At 43.9% G+C, this 26,066-nt stretch overlaps 1 protein-coding gene across 4 annotated transcripts in view; it reads left to right on the top strand.

Annotated features, from left to right (window-relative positions):
* SIGLEC1 (sialic acid binding Ig like lectin 1) overlaps positions 1-24,322 on the top strand; it is a 135,836-nt gene extending 111,514 nt beyond the window's left edge. For all 4 annotated transcript variants that reach the window (XM_030190979.1, XM_030190976.1, XM_030190978.1 and 1 more), the window contains 4 exons: positions 7,916-8,021; positions 12,840-12,909; positions 13,365-13,474; positions 24,235-24,322. In XM_030190979.1, the coding sequence (XP_030046839.1) occupies positions 7,916-8,021; positions 12,840-12,909; positions 13,365-13,439 (251 nt within the window). In that variant the 3' untranslated portion in view covers positions 13,440-13,474; positions 24,235-24,322. The remainder of the gene's footprint in view (positions 1-7,915; positions 8,022-12,839; positions 12,910-13,364; positions 13,475-24,234) is intronic.
* Positions 24,323-26,066: the final 1,744 nt, after the last annotated feature.

Raw genomic sequence — 26,066 nt, 5'->3', positions numbered from 1 at the left:
AAATATAGATACTCAAGTCTCTCTGGCTAAGAATTTTTCATGGACTGGCCTTCTAGAAACTCGTCCACACATTTATAAACTCGACTATACTGCCGGCCTTGAATACTTTTTCTGGCAACAAAATCTATCACATGGAAGAACATTTGCGATATGATGTCTAGGTCCAATTAAGGACGTTTTGCTGAAAATGTCCGAAATGAATAGCAGAGATTTTCAAACCAGAAAAAGTCTCTCTTTTTGTTTCAAAAATCCCTATTTTCTAGACATTTTTGTGCTCGTTGCATCTATCTTTTGGTACCATTTTTGGAAAAAAGTCCCAGTGAAAACAGAAAAATATGCCATTGAGATATCTGGGGGCCAAGATGCTTAGTAGATTGGCCACACAGACATCCCAGAAGAGCAGTGGGGTTGCCTAGGGGGTACTGCAGTAGACTTCACATAAAAGGTCCCAGGTATACATCTCACCATAACCCCCTTATATTGCATGGTGAGCCCACCAGAATAGCAAAAAAATGTATTGTACCTGTCACGGAACACCTAGCACCCACCCAGGGTTACCCCCGGCAACCTAGATGGTCTGTCCCCAGCACTGCTCAGGCCTACCTGCACATGGGCACGTACTCTATACTAGCCAACCCTCCAGCCCATATACTAGGTTCCACTTGCCTCTAGGTGAGTTTCCCACCCACAAGTTATTCCCCCAGTGATTTCTAGGACACAGGGATCCCACAGTTCCTAGAAAGTACTCACAGATCCAAACTACCAGGATTCTTAGTCAACCCAGGATAACAGAGCCATATATAATAATAGGTTTATTGTTACAGTACAGTGAAAGTTTGGAAAGCCAGGTGAAAAAGTACAGCAAGCAATAACAGATAACCAAAACAAGGATCAACATTAAAACTATCTAACACATTTTACTACCTGGGTAGCACCTGGGAAGTTCCAGGAATAACTGCTCACAAGTCTTGAACAGGGTCTCAGGACCAGGGCCGCCGAGAGGGGGGACAGGGGGGACAAAATTCCTGGGGCCCGGGCCTCCAAGGGGGCCCGGCACCGCGATCCCACCCGCTACCGCCAGCGGGCCCCTTCCACCCGAACCCCCGCCAGCAGCAGTGCTGTCTTCTGTTCTGACTCCGGCTTGCACGGCCCACACAGACGTGCTCCTCTCAGCTGATCTTCGCTGTACTCTGCAGGGCATCTGGGCGTCTGGGCGTCTGACGTCAGACGCACAGACGCCCTGCAAAGTACAGTGAAAATCAGCTGAGAGGAGCGCGTCTGTGTGGGCCGCGCATGCCGGAGTCAGAAGACAGCACTTCTGCTGGCGGGGGTTTGGGTGGAAGGGGCCCGGCCCGGTGGTGGAGGCGGGTGGGACTGTGGCGCCGGGCCCCCCTCAGGGGGGGCAATGACAACCTGGGGGGTGGCAGTGGGGGCCGGGGCCGGGGGCCCAGAGGCGGCCTTGTCCCAGGCCTGGCCCAGTCTCTCTGCGGCCCTGCTCAGGACAGTGGTGTTTCTCCCCTATACCCCCAAGCTGAGACTAAAGAAAATCCAGTACCTCCTGGCTAGATTTGAATTCCAGGACCAATCTGGCCAATGGTACCGCAAGTTTCCTTTTTACAAGGCTAAATTGAAAAAGCTTTGAAACTGAAAACAATCACCATCTGCTGGCTGATTAGGAGAAATACATGTCATCAGTAAAAATAATGCGGTTCACAGGCTTAGAAACTCACTGTTTCGCCACAGTACCCAACTGTATACCACTACAATAGCCTTTAAGCCTGCAGGTGTCACCTTTATGTAGGTATAGTAGGTAATTTGTGGGGGGGGGGGGGGGGGGTTGAGTGCTCATACTTTCCACCACAAGTGTACCAATTAGTGGGATATAGGCCTGGGTCCCCTTCTCTGCAGTCCATTGCACTGACCACTAAGGCTACTCCAGGGACTTGCTTGCTGCTCTAAGAGGAATGCCCATTATATCTGCTGCTGTCATAGAGCATGGTATGTACTGCCACGTTCACCTCTTTTGGGGGGTAGGAGGGGGTCAGTGACCACTGGGTGATTGAGGGGGGGTTCATTCCTTCATCCCTCCAATTAACATCTGGTCAGCTTGGACAACTTTTTAGCACTTAGTCATTACTGAAACAGGTCTAGACAAAAATGTCCTATTTTTTGGCCTGGAAGTTTTGTCCATATTCCATTATCACAGAAAAACATCCAGATCATAAGCCCATCCTAGTCCTGCCCAAAACATGCCTCCAATATGCCCCCTTGCGATTTAGACAAACTGCAGAGAAAAACATCCCAGATATGAGTTTTGAAAATCACAATTTGGACGCTTTTCCGAGAAAAAAGTCCATCTGCCTTTTTGTGTTGTCTTTTGGATGTTTTTCTGTTTTGAAAATGAGCCCCTTAATTGTTTGATGATTGAAAAAAATACATTATAAAGTTTTATTTAAATCTGCTACTCGTTCATTTCATAGTCTTGTTATTGTATGATAGTGCTATCAACAATTCTCTTCTAACTTATTCTACACCGCTTAGGATTTTGTAAACCTTTCCCACATCTGCTCTCTGAGCTTTTATTCATAAGGAAGCTATTTCATTTATAATTTATTTTGCTCTCCTTTTCATTGAAAACCTTAGTTTCAGAAAAGAATGCATGTTGTTTGTGTGAAAATGATCTCTGAAGATAACTCAGAACCCATACTACAAACAATTAGAGAGCTTCAATTATTCATTACGCTAGCACCATCGTTTACTAAGCTGCACTAGTGGCTGCCGTGCAGCAATGCTGTGTCGGCATTAGTGCACGGCAGCTGCTAGTGCGGCTTGGTGAACAGGAAGGTATGTGTTTCTCATTTGGTTTGAGCAGACAGTATTCCATGAAACACTTTTTCCATTTCCAGGCCTTGTGTAATTAGTACACCAGGATGCATCATTACCTTGAAAAGTGTCCTTCACTAAAAAGTACTGGAACCAGTAAGGGGCTCCCCACTGACCCTAAGCATGGATCTCTAATTCTGTTTCCCCACTACGCTCTCCCTTCAATATCTCTAGGGGCTTTCCGCTGGTCCTGCCTCTGGATCAGCTGTTCTGTTTTCTTCTGCCACCACATGGCTCTCAGGGAGGCTCTGAGAACAATGCCATGAGTTTGGACACTGTTCAACTGAAAACCAAGGAGAACTGCATAGTGTCTGAAGAAAATCTAGAAGTGGCACTGGTAGCAAGATTCCAGAGAACATGAGGGGGATTAACAAGCTGGTTAAGGATGGAAGAGGGTGAGTAGTGGGAGACGAAGATGGGAGTTCACCTTGGCTGGGATGGGATTAGGGAATAACGTATATTGATGGAAGACAGTGTGTGTACGGGTGGGAGGGGGACGTGAAGAGTAGGAAATAAAGTGTGTTGGGGAGATGAGCTAGAGGAAGAGTGTGGGAATAGGAAATCAGAAGGAGAAAGTGAATGGGGTGGAGATGGACTGAGGGTTAAAAAGGATAGAGAGTATGTGTGCGGGGGAGACAGGTTGGTAGGGGAATGATGATCTGAGGAAGAGAAAATATGGAGGGGAATTTCCCACACCAGCTGCATTGCCTGAGGGGGGCCTCTGCTTCCCTTTACCTATGGCAGTGGCAGCTTTGTCTTGTCTAACAGTGTTCCTGGCTCTCACACTGCAGAATTATTATTATTATTATTTTGTCAAAGTAGCATCTGATTAAAAAAACAGTGAATATCACTGATCTAGGATGTAGTTCTGCAGCAGAGGGAGAAACATACTCCAGTGAAGTACGAATAGAAACTGGCATATTACCCACCCTGCATTTACATTGCAACTCTTTTCGATAAAAGAGAAATAGTACACCTGGTTTTCCTTGATCACAGTGGCTGAGCCAAGGAAAGACATGACAAGAGAATTCTATAACTGGGTACTGCATGTAAGCACCACTTGCATGTATAAATGTACATAATATCAACACTTTCATAGGTGGTAGGTATACACTTACATGCATGACTTGACTATCTTTCAATGATGCCTAGACAAGATAACCCACTGGATCTCAAAGCCATTGCCTAATTAATAACCAGCAGAAGACGTTGACACTTTGGGTAATGGGCCATTTATCATACCTGTCATCTGTCCCCACCTTCCATGGCACTCCTACTTAGTTAGTTGAGTCTTTAAATATCTAGGAGTCCATTTCGACAACACCTTATGTTCTGGTCACATCTCTTCTACTGTCAAGAATTGGTTTTACTCACGTCGCCTCATTCATTCCATCCACCTGTACCATGATGATCAGAGCTGTGCCACTCTCCTTTATGCTCTCGTTGCAAAAGGATTAGGTTACTGTAATATCATATATGCAGGTCTCCTAATCATTGGCCTCAAAAACTCCAGAACACTTTTGTTATGTACAACAATGCTTTTGATTCCTGTTTTGAAAGACAGTATACTGAGTGCCCTAATAAATATAAACATAAATGACAGCAAAGTGACTAAGCGCTATTCTGTACGGGCATATAAGTGGTATAGTGCATAAATGCAAAGGGGCATTCATAAGGGTAGATATGAGAGGGGCACGGGCGGTGCTGCCACTTACGGAACTCTGTAGTTATATGTGCTCTTGCCGCATTTAGGTGACCAGAGTTATGCCAGGTCTTTTGGCTGCTTAACTGCATGCTGATACCAGTTACACTAATATTCTGTAGTGGAATCTGGGCACCTAGATGCCATTATAGAAGAGGCTCTCAACCTAGTCCTTGGCACTCACATGGCCAGTCAGGTTTTCAGGATATCCACAATGAATATGCATTATAGTATACTTATTACATAACCACTGTATGTATGTAAATAATTTTTCTTTATTTATCTTAACTATAATTATATAACTTAAATACATGTAATCACCCTATTTCCACCTCTTGTTCTATCTTATCACATTCATTCTAATCAAACAAACTTGTAAACAAAACGCAAAATGTAAAACGCATAAACATGCTATGCAGACATGAGTACTAATAGGAAGTTGTTCTATGCTGATTTCTATTCAAATATCTTTTTTTATAACTTCTCAAATATGCATGAGATAGATTTGCAGGTACTACTATTCTATGCAGATCTATCTCATGCATATTCATTGTTAAATTTATTTTACCAATTAGAAAATCACATATACATTGTTCTATTATTCAATTTGCATTTGCATACTTTTCTATCATTTTAACATACTCATATAAAAAAAACAAAGTCAAATGATGCCCAACATTGTTCTCCTTTCCGTTTAGATTCCGTATAGAAAGTGTCAATCACAACTGTATTTGTTAATTATGTTCCAAACTTTTCTGTATCCAACAGTTAAGTATTCAGCAGCTAACAGCTGCAATAATTGTCCACACCAAACTCCATTTATGCAGAAACCAATAAATAATAATACTTTATGACTTCAAGTATAGCTGGTCAAATTCCAAACTCTCTGCATCCAGTAGTAAAGTGTCCAACAGCTGAATCGTAAATTCACTTCTTGCATATATCTCAATGTCGTACATCATCTGGATAAATTTCTCAAACATTCCAACAGACGAATCTCCAAAATGTCTTTGGTCCCAACACTGGCTGTGTTTCCTTAGTACTTCATCAGGAGACCTTAAGCAACCTCATATTTTCGTTGGGCACACCACAGTAAGCAATAGCTCCCTATGACGTTAGCACATCGGGAGCTGTTGCTTACTGTGGTGTGTGTTTAAGGTCTCCTGATGAAGTAATAAGGAAACACGGCCAGTGTTGGGACCAAAGACATTTTGGACATTCGTCTGTTGGAATGTTTGAGAGATCTTTTAATTGTGAGCCCGCCGGAGACAGAAAAATATCTACTGTACCTGAATGGATGACACTTGCAGGCCAGAAGGCTATTGAAGTGATATGCATTCAGGTACAGTACGTAGTTTTCTGTTCCTGGAGGGCTCACAATTAAAAAAATGTACATATACACAAAAGAGCTGAAGTAGGATTTGATACTGGGTCTTTTGGTTCTCAGCCTACTGCTCTAACCATTACGCTACTCCCTCTGCTCTGCATGAATATCTGTGTGGCCAGTTTATAAGATGTTACCCACACAGACTTCCATGTCCCTTGATTGCTCTCTGTTCAGAATTTGGACATTTCAGTTTGTAAAATGGATATTCATGTTGGATGTTTCCAGCACATGGACATCCATCTCACATATATTTTAGAATAGGCTGTACTCTGTTTTAAAATACATGTGAGATGCAGTGGCATAGCCAAGGGTGGGCCTGGGTGGGCCCAGGCCCACCCACTTTAGGCTCAGGCCCACCCAGTAGCAGCACACCTATGATGTGGCTGGCAGGGATCCCCAAGCCCCACCAGCTGAAAACTCCCAACAACTGTCTCTCCTGCATACCTTGTAAATAGCAGATCTTCGCCTGAAGCGAGCAGCGACTGATACATACTGCTTCCCTCTGATGTAGTCCCGCCTATGCAGAAACAGGAAGTTGCATCAGAGGGAAGGCTGTGGGGCTAACATGAGCAGTATGTATTAGCTGCTGCTCACTGCCGATGAAAATCTGCTATTTAGAAGGTATATGAGGGAGGGGGATGTTTGAGAGACCATATGGCATGCAGGTGGGAGAGGGAGAGACCAAATCACTTGTGGGACACGGCAGAGTTCTTCTGACCACCCACCTTGGGCCCAGGCCCACCCAAAATTGGGTGTCTGGCTACGCCCCTGGTGAGATGAATGTCCATTTGCAATGTTCTTACTTGGACGTCTTTCTAAAATGCCACTCCACATGTGCAATTTTTTTTTCAGTTCAGTTCTTATATGATCAAATGAGTCATCAGTGATCTCAGGCAGGTCCTGGATGGTGAACCAGCTGGATACTTGAAAATCCATGATGACATCAGTTGTGCTTGTGAGCAGGAAATCAACTTGGCTCATGAATATATAGTTTATTTTCACCATTAAAAAAAATTATATTCCTCTCAGTTCTACTGTTTGCCTAAAGAATGCATCCAAACTTTCCTATACTGTTTCACTAGCTATAATTTTAAAAAAAGGAGTCAGTTTGTACAATCTGTCTACTAAACATCTACTGAATTTAGTCTACTTTCACTAGCAAACTCATCACTTTCTTTCTCTAACTACGGCAGCTAAGCACATTAATAACACTTCAATTTTAAAAATGCCACCTATCCCTTTGCTTTCTTTACTTTTCCTCTACTTTCACCGCCCAAACAGAGGCAGAATGCTTTCAATATTACCTCATTTCTGTCTTTCCTTGCATTTTTCCTTTCTTGGTCTTGGAAGATGAAGGATGCCCAAATCCTTTTTACCCCAGACTTCAAAGAGACAGCTCCGTTTGATGAAATCCTTAGTTTCTTATTCTCCACTCTGCCATTCGCTAACAGACATGGATAAATCATGTATCACTTACAGTAATTACATGGATAAATCATGTATCACTTACAGTAATTAGGTGATATAAGTATTGTGTCACAAGTACTTTTTAACTGAGACAAACGTGTACCGTTTGCCAGTCTGAATTTCAACAGTCTGGTTGTCTACAAGCTTCCAGAGTCAAATGGTGAAAATGTATATACTGCCTTCAGTTTCTTTTAACTCGTATTAAGGTTTGATTAGTGGCAAAGAAGAAAACAGAGAATGTAAAGAAGAAAAGGTGAGACTGAGTGATACAGTTTCATAAAACCAAATGTGAATGAAATCTATTTCTATAGTGGGTTTCTCTCAGTCTTGAATATTATCTGATATGAACAATCTAAAGAAGATTATTGTGATATGTTTTCTCATCAGCGCTAACTATAACCTCACCATTCTCAACTTGTCTCAAAAATTGTTCTTTTATGAAAGTCTCTCCTAAATAGATTTCTCTTTGATTTTAGCTATTCGAGAAGGTCAAACTTACAAGATAATTGCCTGGATTGTGATTGTAGCTTCTTGCGCTCTCATCACGTTCACAGTTTTTGTGGGAGTAAAGTATTGGCAAAAGTAAGTCTTCTTTTTGCTGTAATTATTAAAACAAAAAAAAAGTAAAGAAAAAGAAAAATATAAGAAAGCAAAGCATTCATTGTAAAGTCCAGTAAAATATCGGCATTTATTGGATTCATGCTTTCATCTTTTGTTTATTATGTTCAGGCCTAAGGAAGAGAGTCAAAAAGTCGAGGTTATTCACCACTTTAAAACAATAAATAAATAAATGTTTAAAAACCTGACATAGCCATGTTTCGTCCTCTCAAGGGCTGCATCAGGGAGTTGTAAAAGTACTGAGATGTGTAGTTTCACAGTGGACATGGCTTGCAAGAATACTGTCAATAAACATATAAAAATATGCTAGCATAAATCATGCACTGGGAGGGGCCTAACCACCATATAAGGAGTTTTTTCCTTATATGGTGCTTAGGCCCCTCCCAGTGCATGACATATGTTTATTGATAGTATTCTTGCAAGCCATTTTAATATTAATGAACTTCTTGTAATACATTTGTATAGTGTCATCGTAGCTTTGCACATTAGACACTAAATGACGTTTGCTTTCTACAGGACACAACTTGTCTAAAGCAAACATTGCAGGCATGGTAAGCTTTGTGCATTGGGCCCTAAGTGCTCACACTTACGCACATGATTTGGCTGTAAATGACATATATGAGTGTATGTGCACAAATATGCAAAATAAATGCCAAAATTCTGCCTAAGTGCTATTCTGCAAATGCCCGCTTAATTTACATAATGTATATTTGCAAGGGGGCATACACTGGGGTGGAGCATGGGTAGGACATTGGACATGGTGCTCAGAAATAGAAAAATTGTAAATTAATAAATCTAAGCACCTAATCTATAGCCAGTAGTTCCCAAACCTGATCTTGGAGGCACCCCAGCTAGTCAGGGTTTCAGGATATCCACAATGAATATTCATGAGAGAGATTTACATACACTGCCTCCACTTCTTGCAAATCTCTCTCATAAATATTCATTGTGGATATCCTGAAAACCTGACTGGCTGGGGTGCCTCCAGGATCACGTTTGGAAACCACTGCTATAGGCTTTTTAAAATGGTGAGCGATACACTTGGAAGGGCATCTTCAATAAGACGCTAAAGTCTAATTGTAGTCATTATGCTGAAAATATCTACAAATCTCATTCCGAACATAGCAATTTTTGAACCAGAAAAACATCTATTTTTTGGTTTTGAAAATCGCTATTTTCCAGACGTTTTGTGCTCAGTACGTATATCTTTAGGTACCATTTAAAAAAAAAAGTTCTAGAGAAAAACGCACAACAACAAGCCATAGGAATGGCTGGCTGTATGGCACCATTCCTAGTAAACTGGCTACACAGATATCCCAGCAGAGCAGGAGGACAGCCTAGTGGTCAATACAGTGGACTTCACATAAAGGGACCCAGGTACAGATCCCACCTTAACACCCTTGTTTTGTATTATGAGCCCCCCAGGAACACCTAAAAACCAGGGCCGCCGAGAGGGCCTAGGCCTCCAAGGAGGGCCCGGCGCCGCAGTCCCACCCGCCCGCCCTCGGCTCCGTCAACCGTCCGCTACTGGGCTGGGCCCCCTCCATTCAACACCTCACCACCTCGCTCCATGTGAAAGCGCAGCAGCGGCAGTCTGCAGATCGCCTCCCTTTGGGCCTTCCCTCCCTGTGTCCCGCCCTCATCTGACGTAACTTCCGCGAGGGTGGGACACAGGGAGGGAAGGCCCGAAGGGAGGCAATCTGCATACTGCCGGTGCTGCGCTTTCACACGGAGCGAGGTGAGGTGCTGTGATTTGAATTAAGGGGGCTTGGCCTGGTGGTGGATGGAGGGGGATGGGTGGAGAGGGCAGCGAGGACAACGACCTCAGGGGGGGCAGCGGTGATGGGGCAGGCCCAGCACAGTCTCTCGGCGGCCCTGCTAAAAACCTACTGTACCTAGCTGTACACCAGTACAAAAGCCCTCAGGTCTACAGGTCGCTCATATATGTAGGTACAGTTGATATTTTGTGGGTTTTGGTAAGCTCACAATTTCTTCCACAAGTATACTAGTTAGAGTGGGTTATGGACCTGGATCCCTTTCTTTAAAGTCCACTGTACTGACCACTAGCCTACTATATATATATAAATCTAGAGGATGTAATGGGGCAATTTGACAAATTGAAGAGTAGCAGATCTCCTGGACCAGATGGTATTCATCCCAGAGTACTGATAGAATTGAAAAATGAACTTGCGGAACTATTGTTAGTAATATGTAAATTACCTTTAAAATCGAGCATGGTACCGGAAGATCGGAGGGTAGCCCATGTAACGCCGATATTTTAAAATGTTCCAGAGGAGATCCGGGAAATTAGAGACTGGTGAGCCTGACGTCGGTGCCGGGCAAAATGGTAGAGACTATTATAAAGAACAAAATTACAGAGCATATTCAAAAGCATGGATTAATGAGACAAAGCCAGCATGGATTTAATGAAGGGAAATCTTGCCTCACCAATCTATTACATTTCTTTGAAGGGGTGAACAAACATGTGGATAAAGGCAAGACGGTTGATAATGTGTATCTGGATTTTCAAAAGGCGTTTTACAAAGTACCTCATGAGAGACTCCAGAGGAAATTGGAGAGTCAGAGGTAGTGTCCTGTTGTGGATTAAAAACTGGTTAAAGGATAGAAACAGAGAGTAGGGTTCAATGATCAGCATTCTCAATGAGAAGGGTAGATAGTGGGGTTCCCCAGGGGTCTGTGCTGGGACCGCTGCTTTTTAACATATTTATAAATGATCTAGAGATGGGAGTAACTAGTGAGGTAATTAAATTTGCTGATGACACAAAGTTATTCAAAGTTGTTAAATCGCGAGAGGATTGTGAAAAATTACAAGAGGACCTTACAATACTGGGAGACTGGGCGTCTAAATGGTAAATGTGAGCAAGTGCAAAGTGGTGCATGTGGGAAAGAGGAACCCGAACTATAACTACTCAATGCAAGGTTCCACATTAGGAGTCACGGACCAAGAAAGGGATCTCGGCGTCGTTGTTGATGATACGTTGAAATGCTCTGCTCAGTGTGCTGCGGCGGCTAGGAAAGCAAATAGAATGTTAGGTATTATTAGGAAAGGAATGGAAAACAAAAATGAGGACGATATAATGCCTTTGTATCGGTCCATGGTGCGACTGCACCTCAAATATTGTGTTCAATTCTGGTTACCGCATCTCAAAAAAGATATAGTGGAATTAAAAAAGGTACAGAGAAGGGCGACAAAAATGATAAAGGGGATGGGATGACTTCCCTATGAGGAAAGGCTGAAGCATCTAGGGCTCTTCAGCTTGGAGAAGAGATGGCTGAGGGGAGATATGATAGAGGTCTATAAAATAATAAGTGGAGTGGAACGGGTAGATGTGAATCGTTTGTTTTCTCTTTCCAAAGTACTAGGACTAGAGGGTATGCGATGAAGCTACAAAGTAGTTAATTTGTTATGAATCGGAGAAAATGTTTCTTCACTCAACGTGTAATTAAACTTTGGAATTCGTTGGCAGAGAATGTGGTAAAGGCGGTTAACTTAGGGGGGTTTAAAAAGGGTCTGGACGGCTTCCTAAAGGAAAAGTCCATAGACCATTATTAAATTGACTTGGGGAAATTCCACCGCTTATTTCTGGGATAAGCAGCATAAAATACATTGAGCTTTTCTGGGATCTTGCCAGGTACTTGTGACCTGGATTGGCCACTGTTGGAAACAGGATGCTGAGCTTGATGGGCCTTTGGTCTATCCCAGTGTGGCAATACTTATATACTTATGTACTCCTACATTTTTTTTACTCACTTTCTGCAATCAAGAGTTCAACAAATTGCAGTGCATTTCTGTGAAAAAACAAAACGATTAGATTGTTTCCTTTATGCTGTCCCTCAAACCTTTCTCTGAAGTGCTTTCAAGTGTTTGCATGTTTTGTATTCATATTATCATGGTATGTTCCCTGCACAGTACTTAGGCAACTTTGGTCAAATACAGATACCTGAGTTTTCACAGCAACTATACTTCTGCATTAATATAACTAAGGGGTCCTTTTACTAAGGTGCACTAACTGCTAAGATGTCCATTATATTCCTTTGGACGTCTCATCATTTAGGGGCCCTTTTACTAAGCAGCATAAGAGTCTATGCATGCCCAATGCGCACCAAAATGGAGTTACCGCCCAGCTACCCTGTGGCTCTTACAGTAATTTCATTTTTGATGCACATCCGATACGCATGTCCGAAAAATAATTTTTATTTTCTGGCATGTGTCCGAGTGGCATTTGACGTGCATAGGTCATTACTTCCCGGTTACCACGTGAGACTTTACTGCTAGGTCAATGGTTGGTGGTAAAGTCTCAGCCCCAAAATGGATGCATGCCAATTTTTTTTTTTTTTTTTTTGCCGCACGTCCATTTTCGTCAAAAATTTTTAAAAAAGTCATTTTTTGCAGGCGTGCTGAAAAATAGATCTGTGCATGCCCAAAACACACGCCTACACTACCGCAGGCCATTTTTTTAGCGCACCTTAGTAAAAGGGCCCCTGAGTTTTCACAACAACTATACTTCTGCATGAATATAACTAAGAGGTCCTTTTACTAAGGCGCACTAACTGCTAAGATGTCCATTATATTCCTACGGATGTCTTATCAGTTAGTGAACCCTAATCATTAGCATGCACTAAATCTGTTAGCGTACCCTAATAAAAAGGGCCCCTAAAACTAGTCTGTGGGAATAATCCATTATGCAGGCAGATTCAACTTGGTGAAGACCATAAAAATAAAAATGACTTTCCTATGATTATTGCATTTTCTTTCTCTAGGAAAATGTGGTTTTGGAAATTAAACCCAGATAAGAATCCAATAGAAATGACATCCAAGGATGAACTGCAGGTACTGTTCATATTCCACATTCTTTAATAATCACTGCTGTTCTTACTAGAGCTTGCATGCCTTGCATCTTTGACTGATCTCAAGATTTAATTTCATTTTTAATTTACATATTTACGTTCCACATTTTAAATGTAAATCAAGAAAGTGGATTACAACATAGAGAGAACAAAAAAATTATCAAAAATGCATAAAATCAATAAACACAAAATATTATAAAAATAACAATCATTAAACTAACTTTTAATCCTGAAGAAAAAATTATCCTAAAATCTGAATATTTATGGGACTTAACTATATCCCATACCACCAATCAATTGCGCTATGAATCAGGTTTTCAAATATTCATGGAATAGAATATAATCTCTTGCCTCATTAAAATTAATAGGAAGCTGATTTCAAACATGAGCAACTGAAGTAAAAGATCTTAATAGTTTTTGATCTTAAAATTTCCTTAGGCCCTGGAACCAAAAGCTGATTCCCTTGACTGCAGTGAGGTCTTGGAGACACATGCCATTTTATCTGATCTGTAAGATCAGAAGAACCCATTACAAGCAATGCTCTGAAGGTAAAAGACTGTACCTTGAACTGAATATTGCAAGCATCAGAAAACCAGTGCAAAAAACCAATAGAAGAATGGCTTGTTCCCATCTTCTTTTCCCACTGAATAACCTCACTGTACAGTTTTGAACAATCCCAAGTGTTTCTCTGCTTTTTTCTTGGGCAGCTCAATGTAAATAGAATTGCTATAACCAAGGTGGCTGAGAATGACTACTTCCATGATGGTATTAAAATTGGGAGGGTATAGCAAAGGGCATAAGTCCCTCGTCAACCTCATTTTTAACAGAATGTCTTTACCACAGCTTCCACTTGATTTTCTCAATGATAACAAAGGATCTAAATAGATACCTAAACTCTTCACTTCTAAAACTAAACGTTAGTTCCTCCAATTGTGAACTAAGAATTGAGCCCCACAGAGTGGCCAACAACACAATACCATCTTGTCCTTGTTCTATTTTAACCTGTGAGAAGCAGTCCCTACATTTATTGAATACATCTAGCATAGCTTCCCAAAAGTGCTCCTGTGGAATCAAACTCTGACTATCATCAACATAAGTGAACGTTTTGCAAAAATTGTATGAAGCGACGTGACCACATCACACCATTTTTGCAAAAACTTCACTGGTTACCAGTACAATACAGGGCTAAATTTAAAACTCTATGTCTGATCTTCCATGCCCTTAAAGGAAGGAAAAGGATCACTCTCTAAACACCTCCAAGGATACTAAGGTCCTCCCAAAGAGTATTCCTAACCACACCCTCTCTAAAGGACATCACTGTATGTGATACCCACAAGTGAGCCATCTCCAGAGGAGCTCCCACACTCTGGAATGCACTCCCTTAAAGTCTTCACTTAACACAAGACAATCTCTACTTCAGGAAGCAGGTGAAAGCTTGGTTCTTCAACCAGGTCTTTAATGGAAGAAGTAACTAACGTCTTAGTCTCATACACGAGGAGTGACAAGGGCTGCATATACTGCAGCAGGACATGTTTATCCACACCTACCCTAGCTGAGATAATATTGAATCATCTAGAGCCAAATTGCATAGGATTTAAAGAATTTGGGGGTTACAAAAAAAGACTACTGCACAGTAACAATAGACAGACAATTTTGTAGAAGAGACATCTTAGTTAGAAGAGCAACTACAGCAAAATAATACAACCAATCAGGAATTTTTAAAAAGAAACTTTACATAAACTGTTTTCCAAACGTGTGGGTTTCATCTCTGCACAAACAAAAGATTAATAATATCCACCTCTGCTCTAACGCTTCTGCAAGCAACTCTTTAAATATCTTACCCTGACTTGAGCCAGAGGGAAGTTTTCTTTCCCTGCTACTGAAAAATGTTTATGCATTTTCTCTGGGCTCAGCATCTTGAACTGAACTAGAAATTCCTTCACTGAATTATGGAAATGGCCATCAGGTCCACCATCAATCTGGGACACCTGCTTATCAGAACTATTATTGCCATTTTTCAAATCCAGGAAGCTTTGAATATTAATGATCTTCTCAAAAAATGTGCAAATCAGTACAACTAGACTGATTAATTCCCAGGACTTGTTCACTAGCTCAAGCAGACAACTCCTTTAACCAGTGCTTTTTATGTAGAAAAAAAGGTGCTGGTACTCATTGTGGGCGGGGTCACCACATATGACCCCACCCCTATTATAGCCACACCCACATTACCAGCCTTTTACCAGCCATGGCGCATATAAACAGACATCATTGAAAATATTATACTAGTATAGGAGAAAAAAATAATGTGATTTGTTTTCATTATAAAGAATTTCTGTAAGCTGTTACAGCTGCAGTATACCAAGTGCAAAATAAGACAGCAGAAGTAAATTCTCAAATTGGACATATTCCAGACACTAAAATGAAAATAAAATGATTTTTTTCTACCTTTGTTGTCTGGTGACTTTGTTTTTCTGATCATGCTGGCCCAGTATCTGATTCTGCTGCTATCTGTCTTCTTAACTCCATTTCCAGGGCTTCCTTTCCATTTATTTCTTTACTTTCCGCCTTTCTTCTTTATTTCTTGCCCTACATCCATAAGTAAAAACTGGGTCCTCCACAGACTTGACTGTCCAGTGGATCCAGCTTCTCCCTATTTTCTTCATCCATGTGCAGTTTTTCTCCTCTCTTCCTTTTGCCTCATCTCATCTCCTTCCTCACTCTTCCCTCCCCTCCATCCATGTCCAGCATTTCTTCTCTCTCCCTTCCCTCTCCTCCATCCACCCATGTCCAGCAGCCCTCCTCTCCCCTGCCCTCCCCTCCATCCACCCATGTCCAGCAACCCTCCTCTCCCCCCTGCCCTCCCCTCCATCCAGTGGTGTAGGAAGGGGGGGCGGTGGGGCGGTCCACCCCGGGTGCACGCCGCTGGGGGGGGTGTCATCTCCGTTGGTTCCTTGCTTCCTCTGCCCCGGAACAGGTTACTTCCTGTTCCAGGGCAGAGAGAGCAAGGAACCAATTGAGCCGACGCAGCTCCCAGCGACGTGGACTCGGGGGCGGATCGGCCCTCCTGCCTGCCCCTCGCTTCTAGTAGTAGCAGTGCGCTCCGGGGGGGAAGGGTGCGCGCTGGAGGGGGGTGCGCGCTGAAGGGGGGGCGCCGTGCTGCACCCGGGGGGGGGTGCGCAGCGGCGACCCACCCCGGGTGTCAGCCGCCCTCGCTACAGCACTGCCTCCATCTACCCATGTCCAGCATTTCTTCTCCCTTCCCTCTCCTCCATCCACCGATGTCCAGCAGCCCTCCTCCCCCCTGCTCTCCCCTCCATCCACCCATGTACAGCAACCCTACTCTCCCCTATGCCCTCCACTCCGTCCACCCATGTCCAGCAACCCTCCTCTCCCCCTGCCCTCCCCTCCATTCACCCATGTCCAGCAACCCTCCTCTCCCCCCCTGCCCTCTCCTCCATCCACCCATGTCCAGCAACCCTCCTCCCCCTCTGCCCTCCCCTCCATCCACCCATGTCCAGCAACCCTACTCTCTCCCCTGCCCTCCCCTCCATCTACCCATGTCCAGCATTTCTTCTCTCTCCCTTCCCTCTCCTCCATCCACCCATGTCCAGCAGCCCTCCCCCCTTCCCTCCCCTCCATCCACCCATGTCCTGTAACCCTCCTCTCCCCTACCCTTCCCTCCATCCACCCATGTCCACCAACTCTCCTCTCCCCTGCCCCCTCCAGCCCCCTACCCAGTGATTCTCCTCGCTCCCCTGCCCCCCTCCAGCCCCCCCACCAAGTGATTGTCCTCGCTCCCCTGCCCCCTCCTCCAGCCACCCAGGTTGTCCAGTGGATTCTTTGGGGCAGGCAGGAAAGATCCCCAGTCTTTCCTACCCACTGCCGGTGCTGACTCTCCCACAGTGCTACTGCATCACTCCAAAATGGCCGCCAAGACTTACAAGGGCGGCCTCCAAGACTTCAGCAGAAGTCTCGCGAGGCCACCACTGGATGTCTCGGCGGCCATTTTTAAAGAGTGATCCGGCAGCGGGGGAGGGTCAGCGCCAGCAGTGGGCAGGTAAGACTGGGGATCTTTCCTGCCGCCCCGAAGAATCCACTGGACAACCTAGGTGGTTGCCTTCTTCAGGTATGACTGGGACCCTGTAGCTCGGGGAGGGAGGGTGGAGAGCCGGCTCGCCCTGAAGAACAACAGGTACTTGCGAGCCGGTGCAAGCCGGCTCCAGCACACCACCGGACCTCACATAAAAGGTGTCAGTACACCGTACCGGCGCGTACTGGCACAAAAAAAGCAATGCCTTTAACACCAGAAACTGATCTTTCAAAAAGCTTGATATTCTTAAAATAGGGTCTGAGAACGTTTTCTTTTCAGCCATACAGAGGTGGCTATCAGAGGCGTAGCTAGGTGGGTCACCAGGGGAGTGACCGCTCCCCCAAAAGGACTTCTGACAGCAAAGGCACCTATTTTTCACGCGATCTGTCACATGAAAAATAGACACCGGCGCCGTCAGCAGTCCGTTCTCTACTCCCTCCAATGCCTCAACCTGGCTGTGCTTCTGGTCACTATTCAAAGAGATTTAACCAGCCAGAAACAGCTACAGGCTAGTTAAATCGCTTGGGCATGGCCATCCACTGATATTCAGCGGTACTTAACTAATTGGTGCTGCGGAATATCATCACAGACCACTAAAGTCAAAGATGGCTATTTTGTGGGTAGTCTAGGGATGAAGTCACCACTTAATATTCAGCATGTAACCGTTTAAGTTAAGTGGCTATATTGGACCACATAAAAGTCAGTCAGTTCATGGTTAAGGGGCCCTTTTACAAAGTGGCAGTAAGCCTACCACGGTATTACCACCCACCAATCTGGAGCTACCACCAGCCCAACATGGTCACCGGTGATAATTCCAACCCCAGTGCGTGGTATTTCTGGTGCTAGCTGGGCTATTTGAAAAATATTTCCACAGGTGCTAACCCGGTAGTAATCCGGAAACCGCCAGATTAGCACGGGTGGGAGCCCTTACCGCTATCTGAATGGGTGGTTGTAAGTGCTCCCCCCCCCCCAGTGAAATCTTACCACATGGCCATTTCTTTTTTCAGGCTTTATACCCGTTGCAGTGAAAAGGGCCTCAGCACGTGGCAAAAATGGACCCTGCCGCTAGTGCAGGACCCCTTTTACCACAGCTTCATAAAAGGACCCTATTGTACTGAATATTGCACTTAATTCCATAAGAGATAGCTGGCTGCATAAACATAGATATTCAATGCTGGTGCCTGTGCATGGCTTGACATTGAATATCAGGGAATTTCGTCGGCAGTGGCTTAAAAAAATGCTCATAAGTACATAACTATTGCCATACTGGGAAAGACCAAAGGTCCATTAAGCCCAGCATCCTGTTTCCAACAGTGGCCAATCCAGGTCACAAATACCTGGCAAGATCTCAAAAAAGTACAAAACATTTTATACTGCTTATCCCAGAAATAGTGGATTTTCCCCAAGTCCATTTAATAATGGTCTATGGACTTTTCCTTTAGGAAGCCGTACAAACCTTTTTTAAACTCCGCTAAGCTAACCGCCTTTACCACATTCTCTGGCAATGAATTCCATAGTTTAATTACACATTGAGTGAAGAAAAACTAAGGTGTGCTGTGGGCGCGCTAGCATTTTTAACACACGTAAATGGTTTACGCGCATTAAACGCTAACGTGCCCATAGAAATGTATAGGCGTATTAGCATTTAATGTGCCTTAAATTTAAAGATGCGTTAGAAACGCTAACGCACCTTAGTAAACATACCCTTTAATCTGTTAGCGTGCCTTAGTAAAAGGACCCCTTAATGCTATGCTACTCTCTAAACCTCAAAGAACACCTAGAACTAAAGCAAAAGGTGGTGAGCTTAATTAAGAGCTCCTTTTACAAAGCCGTGCTAGCAATTCTGGTGTGCCAAATGCGCTAGCACGGCTTTGTAAAAGGCGCCCTAAATGTTTCTATCTCTATGGTCCGCCATTTTTTTTTCCTTGCTGGCTCTTAACTATATACTAGCGCTGTATTCTTTAAGAACAAATAAGAAAGTTGTATGAAGTTTGTTTCAAGCTAGTTGACATTTCACTACTAGGGTAGATTTTTTTTTTTCCACCACTGTGCCCTTAAATATACACCAAACTGATTCTAGCAGTAATTGAAGATATCTATCTCTATTTTTATAAAACCTACTGTCTCTCTTATGTTTGGAGCCATATGATGGATAGGTTTTATTAGTACTATGGTGTTTGCACAAAGGACTGTTCTTTACTGCAGGTAGAATTTATTATCCTGCTATATCACCAAGCAGGTCATCCTAGTCCAACTGCAGCAGACAACCTCATAAATATACTTATGAATTCAGATTTTATTTTCAGAGAGAAACACAGTAAGACAGAGGTTTTTAGGGTCAGCGTAATGACTGTGCCTGAAGAAACAGGAGTTTGATTCTTGCTGCTGGGAAAGATGCAGATAACAATGGAGTGAGGGGGGGGAGTTGAAAAGGGTACCTAGACATTGTGCAACAGCAACACCTACTAGCTACTTAACATAGCATTTAAGATGAGTTATGGACAGTCCATGCAGGCTATGGGGTCCTTTACAAAGAAGTAGTACCATCACGCTAAAAGTGACCGCAGCACCTAGAAAACCCATGTGCTGACACCAGCGCTGGCCACTTTTTTGTAATGGTCACATGCTAATTTCCCCATTAGCACGTGGTAATTGCTACGGGATCCCTTACCGCTACCTATATTGGAGGAGTTAAAGGCTGCCGCTCTACTCCTGCACTAATTGGGTAGTGTGTGGTAATATGCCCGTGCTACCCGATTAGCCCAGGCGTGCCTACTCTCCACCCACGGGTACGCCTCCCTGCAGGAAAATTAACATAATTTCTAGCGTGGGATTAGCCTGCGCTAAGCAGGAATGGGACGCCTCAGCACGTTCCATGGTAGTGGCCTCTCAGCATACAGTAGGCCCACATTAGGCCTACTGTGTATTAGTAAAAGGGCCTTTATGTCTCTCAGCCGGACTGCCATGCCTAGGTGGCAGAAAGGGGAAAACTCCGAGCAGCTGCACATGAAGGATCATGAGATTATAGCCCCAGTAGAGATCGGTTCTGACTGTTGTAGAGGCCCAAAGGAGAAGGAAACTATTGAACAAAAACAGAGACCTTTATAAAACTGAAAGTATCTGTTCTATGGATTTCTAGGGCAGTAAGCTATATACTATGTTGGTTACTAACAGTAAACCAGAGATTAAGGGGTTCTTTTACCAAGCTGTGGCAATAAGTGGTTTTTAACACACTCTTATGTGGGTCTTTTCCACTTGCTAAGGCCATTTTTACTGCAACCAGAAAATGGCCACTTTCTGTTTTTTGAATGAATGCCCTGTGCTAATGTTGTCATTAGCCTGTGGCCATTAACAAACATTATTAATGTGTGAGCCCTTACTGCCACCCATTTAGCAGGCATCAAGAGCTCACATGCTAATCCCATGCTAATCCAATTTACAGCCCCAGTGTCCTTTGTAGCGGGAGCCTCATAATCATGCAAATGAAATGTCCAACATTAATCCTACTCTTTAGTTTGAAACTTTTAATGCAGGTAACGCAGATAATATATTATGCCCTATGGCTTACCAGCATCTTCATTGGTCTTCACAGTTGTTATCCTAAATTTTAAATCCAACTTTTATTGCCAGCTTTTTTGTAATTCATTTAAAAGTACTTGGCTTAGCATATAGACCCACAGCTAACATGATTCATGTTTCGCCAGTTAAGCTGCATCAGGGTATGGTCCTCTGACTCTAACTGACAATCCTCTGTGTTATCAAAATTCCATGCTAATCAGGCCATAGCAATGTAGTTGTGCTGATTATTGCTGTCACGCCCACTCTCTGCTCCCAGGCATGCACCTCTGAGAAACATCCCAAAAAACTATTTACTGCGTGGTTTGTGCACACACATTCTGAACTTACTGCGAGATGCCTCAGTATGTCCCACAGTGTATCCTTTTAAGCTGTGGTAAGCACGCTCTAGTGTTTACCACTAGAAAATGACATGGGGACGGGGACCCACGGTAACTGCAGGGATGGGGATGGGGACAGAATCCACGGGATGGGGTCAGAGCCCACCGGGATCGGGACAAACTTGGTCCCCGTGTCATTTTCTACTTCGAAGCCTGTTAATGAACTGGACTGTTATTTACGTTTGAGCGATGCCTACAACGATATTTTGATTTTTTGGAAAAACAAGCAAACATGCTGGCCACAACCAGCAAAATTTGCATGGGGGATCCTGTATATCCTGCTACCAGCACATCTTCTAAGAAGACATCTTCTATTGCAAGAAGGACTGTGGAAGACAGGAGAGCTAGATTGAATCCTGAGATTGTTAATGACTTGGTGTAACTGCCCACAACTAAATTTAGACATGCGGATGGGCGCTCAGCATATTCTATAAACTACATGGAAATTTAGGTGTATTCTGCAAAGTATGCCTATATTTAGGTGTACTTTATACAATACACCTAGGCATATTTTTTTCAGTGTTGATTTTTTAAGCGTGACATAATGCATGCAAATTGTGAGCCTATGTAAAAAAAAAAAAAACTGGCATAGTATGCCCATGCATTTAATGCACACTATACCAGTTTATTTTTCTGGATATTGTTTGGTAAGGTAGGGTATCAAGTTTAATAAACTATAACTGTATGAAACACTAATTGCAAAACTAAGAGTTCCTTTTAGAAAGGCGTGCTGAAAAATGGCTTGCGGTAGTGTAGGCATGAGTTTTGGGTGCACGCCAATCCATTTTTCAGCACGCCTGTAAAAAAAGACCTCTCCCCCCCCCCCCCCCCCAAATGGATGTGCAGCAAAATCAAAATTGCCACGCGTCCATTTTGGGTCTGAGACCTTACCGCCAGCCATAGACCTAGCGGTAAAGAATTTGGGCGGTAATGACCTACGCGTGTCAGATGCCACTTGGCATGCGTCCACTACGCGTGCCAGAAAATTAAAAATATTTTTCGGATGCGCATAGCGGATGCACGCCAAAATTGAAATTACCGCAAGGGCCATGCAGTAACTGGGCGGTAACTCCAATTTGGCGCACGATGGGGACACGTAGGCACCTACGCGGCTTAGTAAACGGGGCCCTAACACATTTGTTTTTAAGGGCTTTTCTTCTTACATTCTTGCAGGCATTATTACTGCACACACCTGCAAAAAATACTAAAAAGAAAAAGAAAAAAGCCTTGAAAACAAATGTGCTAATTTTGCAATTAGTGCATCTTAGTAAAAATAAACAGGTATAATGCGCACAGGGGGGTGTGCATGGTTTGTAAAAACGTGTGTAATGCACACATTAGCAGCCACAGTCAAATCCAGAGAATAAAAGTGTTGTCTGAGAAAGAATGGATTTCAGTGGGATACAGAGAGAACTGGCTGAGAGAGCTATCCTACATAGGAGCCTTTTACTCAGTGTGTTTTTTCTAGCAAAAAAGGTGCCGGTACTCAAATGCTAGGCCACTGTTCAGGGGTGGGGTGATCACTGAGGGACTCATCCCACAATAGACAGGCCCCCTGCAACCAGTCACAGAATCTATGACAAGGCAGAATTGGTAATTAGAGCCTGCGCTCTTTCATTAAAACTTGGGGTCAATAGGTTAATTTTAGCAGATCATGGAAAAGGTGCCGGTACTCAGTACCTCCAAGTACCCCCTCAAAAAAAGCTCTGCTTTTACTAAGCTGTGCTAAAAAGTGGCTGGCACTGTTGTTAGCATGTAGGTTTCCCATGCACTGCTGCCACGATTAGCATGGCGGTAAAATGGTCGCACTTGTATATTTTTCTTTAATGAACACGCAGTAATTTCCCGGTTAGCGCATGGCCATTACCATCTGAGCCCTTACTACTGCCTATTTTGAAGGCACTAAGGGCCCCCTTTTACAAAGCGGTGGTAAGTCCAACGTGGGCTTACTGCTCGCTAAAAGGGAAGTACCGCCAGACTACCGCAGCAGCCCGGTTGTAGCTCCCACCCCCAGTGCGTGTCATACCTGACGCTACAAAAAATATTTTTATTGTTGTTGTACCGGTGTGTACCCAGCGGTAATGGGGCAGTGTCGCACACTGCACGGTTACCGCCGGGTTAGTGGGAGAGCCCTTACTGCCACCTCAATGGGTGGCGATAAGTGCTCCCCCATGAAATGGCCATCTGGCAAGTGCTTCACTTGCCGCACAGCCATTTCCTGAAGAAAGCAAACACCTGCCTTTTACCCGCTGCGGTAAAACTGGACCTCGCACCGCAGGGGCGTATCTGGACTCTGGCGGTAGGGGGGGCCAGAGCCAGAGAGAGGGGAGCACATTTTAGCCCCCCCCCAACGACCCCCCCCGCCTCCGCCACTGCCGCCATTGCCAGAACCTCCCCACCAATGACTCTCCACCCTCCCCCCGCCGTCAACCCTCCCCCTCTGCCGTTGTTTACCTTTGCTGGCGGGGGACCCCAACCCCCCACCAGCCGAGGTCCGCTTGCCGCCTTTTAAGATATTTCTTCAGCTGGTGGGGGACCCCAACCCCCGCCAGCCGACCCGACATCTTTAAAGTTCTTCTTCGGCCTCCGTGGCCGTGCTGTAGTTGACTGTTCAATCCAGTTCGGAGTCTGACGTCCCAGCACGTTGTCCTGACAACGTGCTGGGACGTCAGACTCCGAACTGGATTGAACAGTCAACTACAGCACGGCCACGGAGGCCGAAGAAGAACTTTAAAGATGTCGGGTCGGCTGGCGGGGGTTGGGGCTGGGGTCCCCCGCCAGCTGAAGAAATATCTTAAAAGGCGGCAAGCGGACCTCGGCTGGCGGGGGGATGGGGTCCCCCGCCAGCAAAGGTAAACAATGGCAGCGGGGAGGGTTGACGGCAGTAGGGGGGTCCAGGGCAAAATCTGCGGGGGCCCAGGCCCCTGATACGCCCCTGTCGCACTGATGCCAGCACAGGCTCCCCTTTTGCTACAGCTTCATAAAAGGGGCCCTAAAGGCTTCCACGCTAACCCTGTGGCAATCGGGCAGCACATGGCATGCCTACTCTCCGCCCATAGTCATGCCTCCCACGCTGACAAATAAAAAAATATTTTTCAGCATGGGATTAACGCATGCGGATCGGCACACTACCACAGGATGCCTCAGTGCGTCCTGCAGCAGTGTTTTTTGGCATGCAGTAGGCATGTGCTAATACCTACCACAGCTTAGTAAAAGGGCCCCATAGTCAGAAATAAAGATGATTTTTTTTTTACCTTTTCAGAATGAAAATACCTATGGAACCGAAAATACCTGTGAAACTGAAAAGTGATGCAAATATTCTGCTTGTACTTCAGAATACTTCAAATAATTCATAGCCCGAAAAAATGTGAAGCTACAAAGAAACCAAAGCCCTTTGTATTTGCTATCCACCGACTGGGCAAACGCCTTTGACGGTACTATGTAAGCCACATTGAGCCTGCAAATAGGTGGGAAAATGTGGGGTACAAATGCAATAAATAAATACTATGATTTTTTTTAATAAATAAAATAAATCAAAAAATCATTACTAGCATTTCAAACTTCTTTTTCTTTTTGGAATTGGCAATCTATGCAGCTTTGTGGTCAAATTGGAGCCTGATAAAATAAATTCATAAGTATTGCCATACTGGGAAAGACCAAAGGTCCATCAAGCCCAGCATCCTGTTCCCAACAGTGGCCAATCCAGGTCACAAATACTTGGCAAGATCTCAAAAAAGTACTAAACATTTTATACTGCTTATCCCAGAAATAGTGGATTTCCCCCAAGTCCATTTAGTAATGGTCTATGGACTTTTCCTTTAGGAAGCCGTCCAAACCTTTTTTAAACTCTGCTAAGCTAACCGCTTTTACCACATTCTCTGGCAATGAATTCTAGAGTTTAATTACACGTTGCGTGAAGAAACATTTTCTCCGATTCATTTTAAATTTACTACATTGTAGCTTCATCGCATGCCCCCTAGTCCTAGTATTTTTGGAAAGTGTAAACAGACGCTTCACATCTACCTGTTCAACTCCACTCATTATTTTATAGAACTCTATCATATCTCCCCTTAGCCGTCTTTTCTCCAAGCTGAAGAGCCCTAGCCGCTTTAGCCTTTCCTCATAGGGAAGTCGTCCCATCCCCTTTATCATTTTTGTCGCCCTTCTCTATACCTTTTCTAATTCCACTATATCTTTTTTGAGATGCGGTGACCAGAATTGAACACAATATTCGAGGTGCGGTAGCACCATGGAGCGAAACAAAGGCATTATAACATCCTCATTTTTGTTTTCAATTCCTTTCCTAATAATACCTAACATTCTATTTGCTTTCTTAGCCGCAGCAGCACACTGAGCAGAAGGTTTCGATGTATCATCAACGATGACACCTAGATCCCTTTCTTGGTCCGTGACTCCTAACGTGGAACCTTGCATGGCGTAGCTATAATTTGGGTTCCTCTTTCTCACATGCATCACTTTGCACTTGTTCACATTAAACGTCTTCTGCCATTTAGACGCCCAGTCTCCCAGGTTCGTAAGGTCCTCTTGTAATTTTTCACAATCCTCCCGTGATTTAACGACTTTGTGTCATCAGCAAATTTAATTACCTCACTAGTTACTCCCATTTCTAGGTCATTTATTAATATGTTAAAAAGCAGCGGCCCCATTTTACTCATTCTTAGTAAAAGAATCCCTTACTGCGGAGCTGGGCAACAGGGGACCGCAGCACACAGTTGCTAAACGTAAGTGCATTGATATTTGCATTTGAAGAAAGCATTTGCTGTTTCATTTTGAATATAAGCTTTGCCTGCTCTATTATTCAGTGTGTCTGGAGATAATTGAGCAAACATGAGTCCCTACTGACATTTAATCACAGACATTTTGGAGAACACCTAAGGTTAAAACCCTTGTATAAGCCATTATGGGCAACTGAATGAACATCTGACTGTTGATTTATGAAGGACTCTTCTTCACATATATATTAATGGAAACGGAAAGGGAAATGGGACTTGATATACCGCCTTTCTGAGGTATTTGCATCTACATTCAGAGCGGTTAACATATATTCAGGTACTTATTTTGTACTAGGGGCAA

Source organism: Microcaecilia unicolor, chromosome 2, assembly GCF_901765095.1.
Source record: "Microcaecilia unicolor chromosome 2, aMicUni1.1, whole genome shotgun sequence".
Lineage (NCBI taxonomy): Eukaryota > Metazoa > Chordata > Amphibia > Gymnophiona > Siphonopidae > Microcaecilia > Microcaecilia unicolor.
Note: the sequence above shows the minus strand (reverse complement) of the source record. Positions and strands in the feature narration are given on the sequence as shown.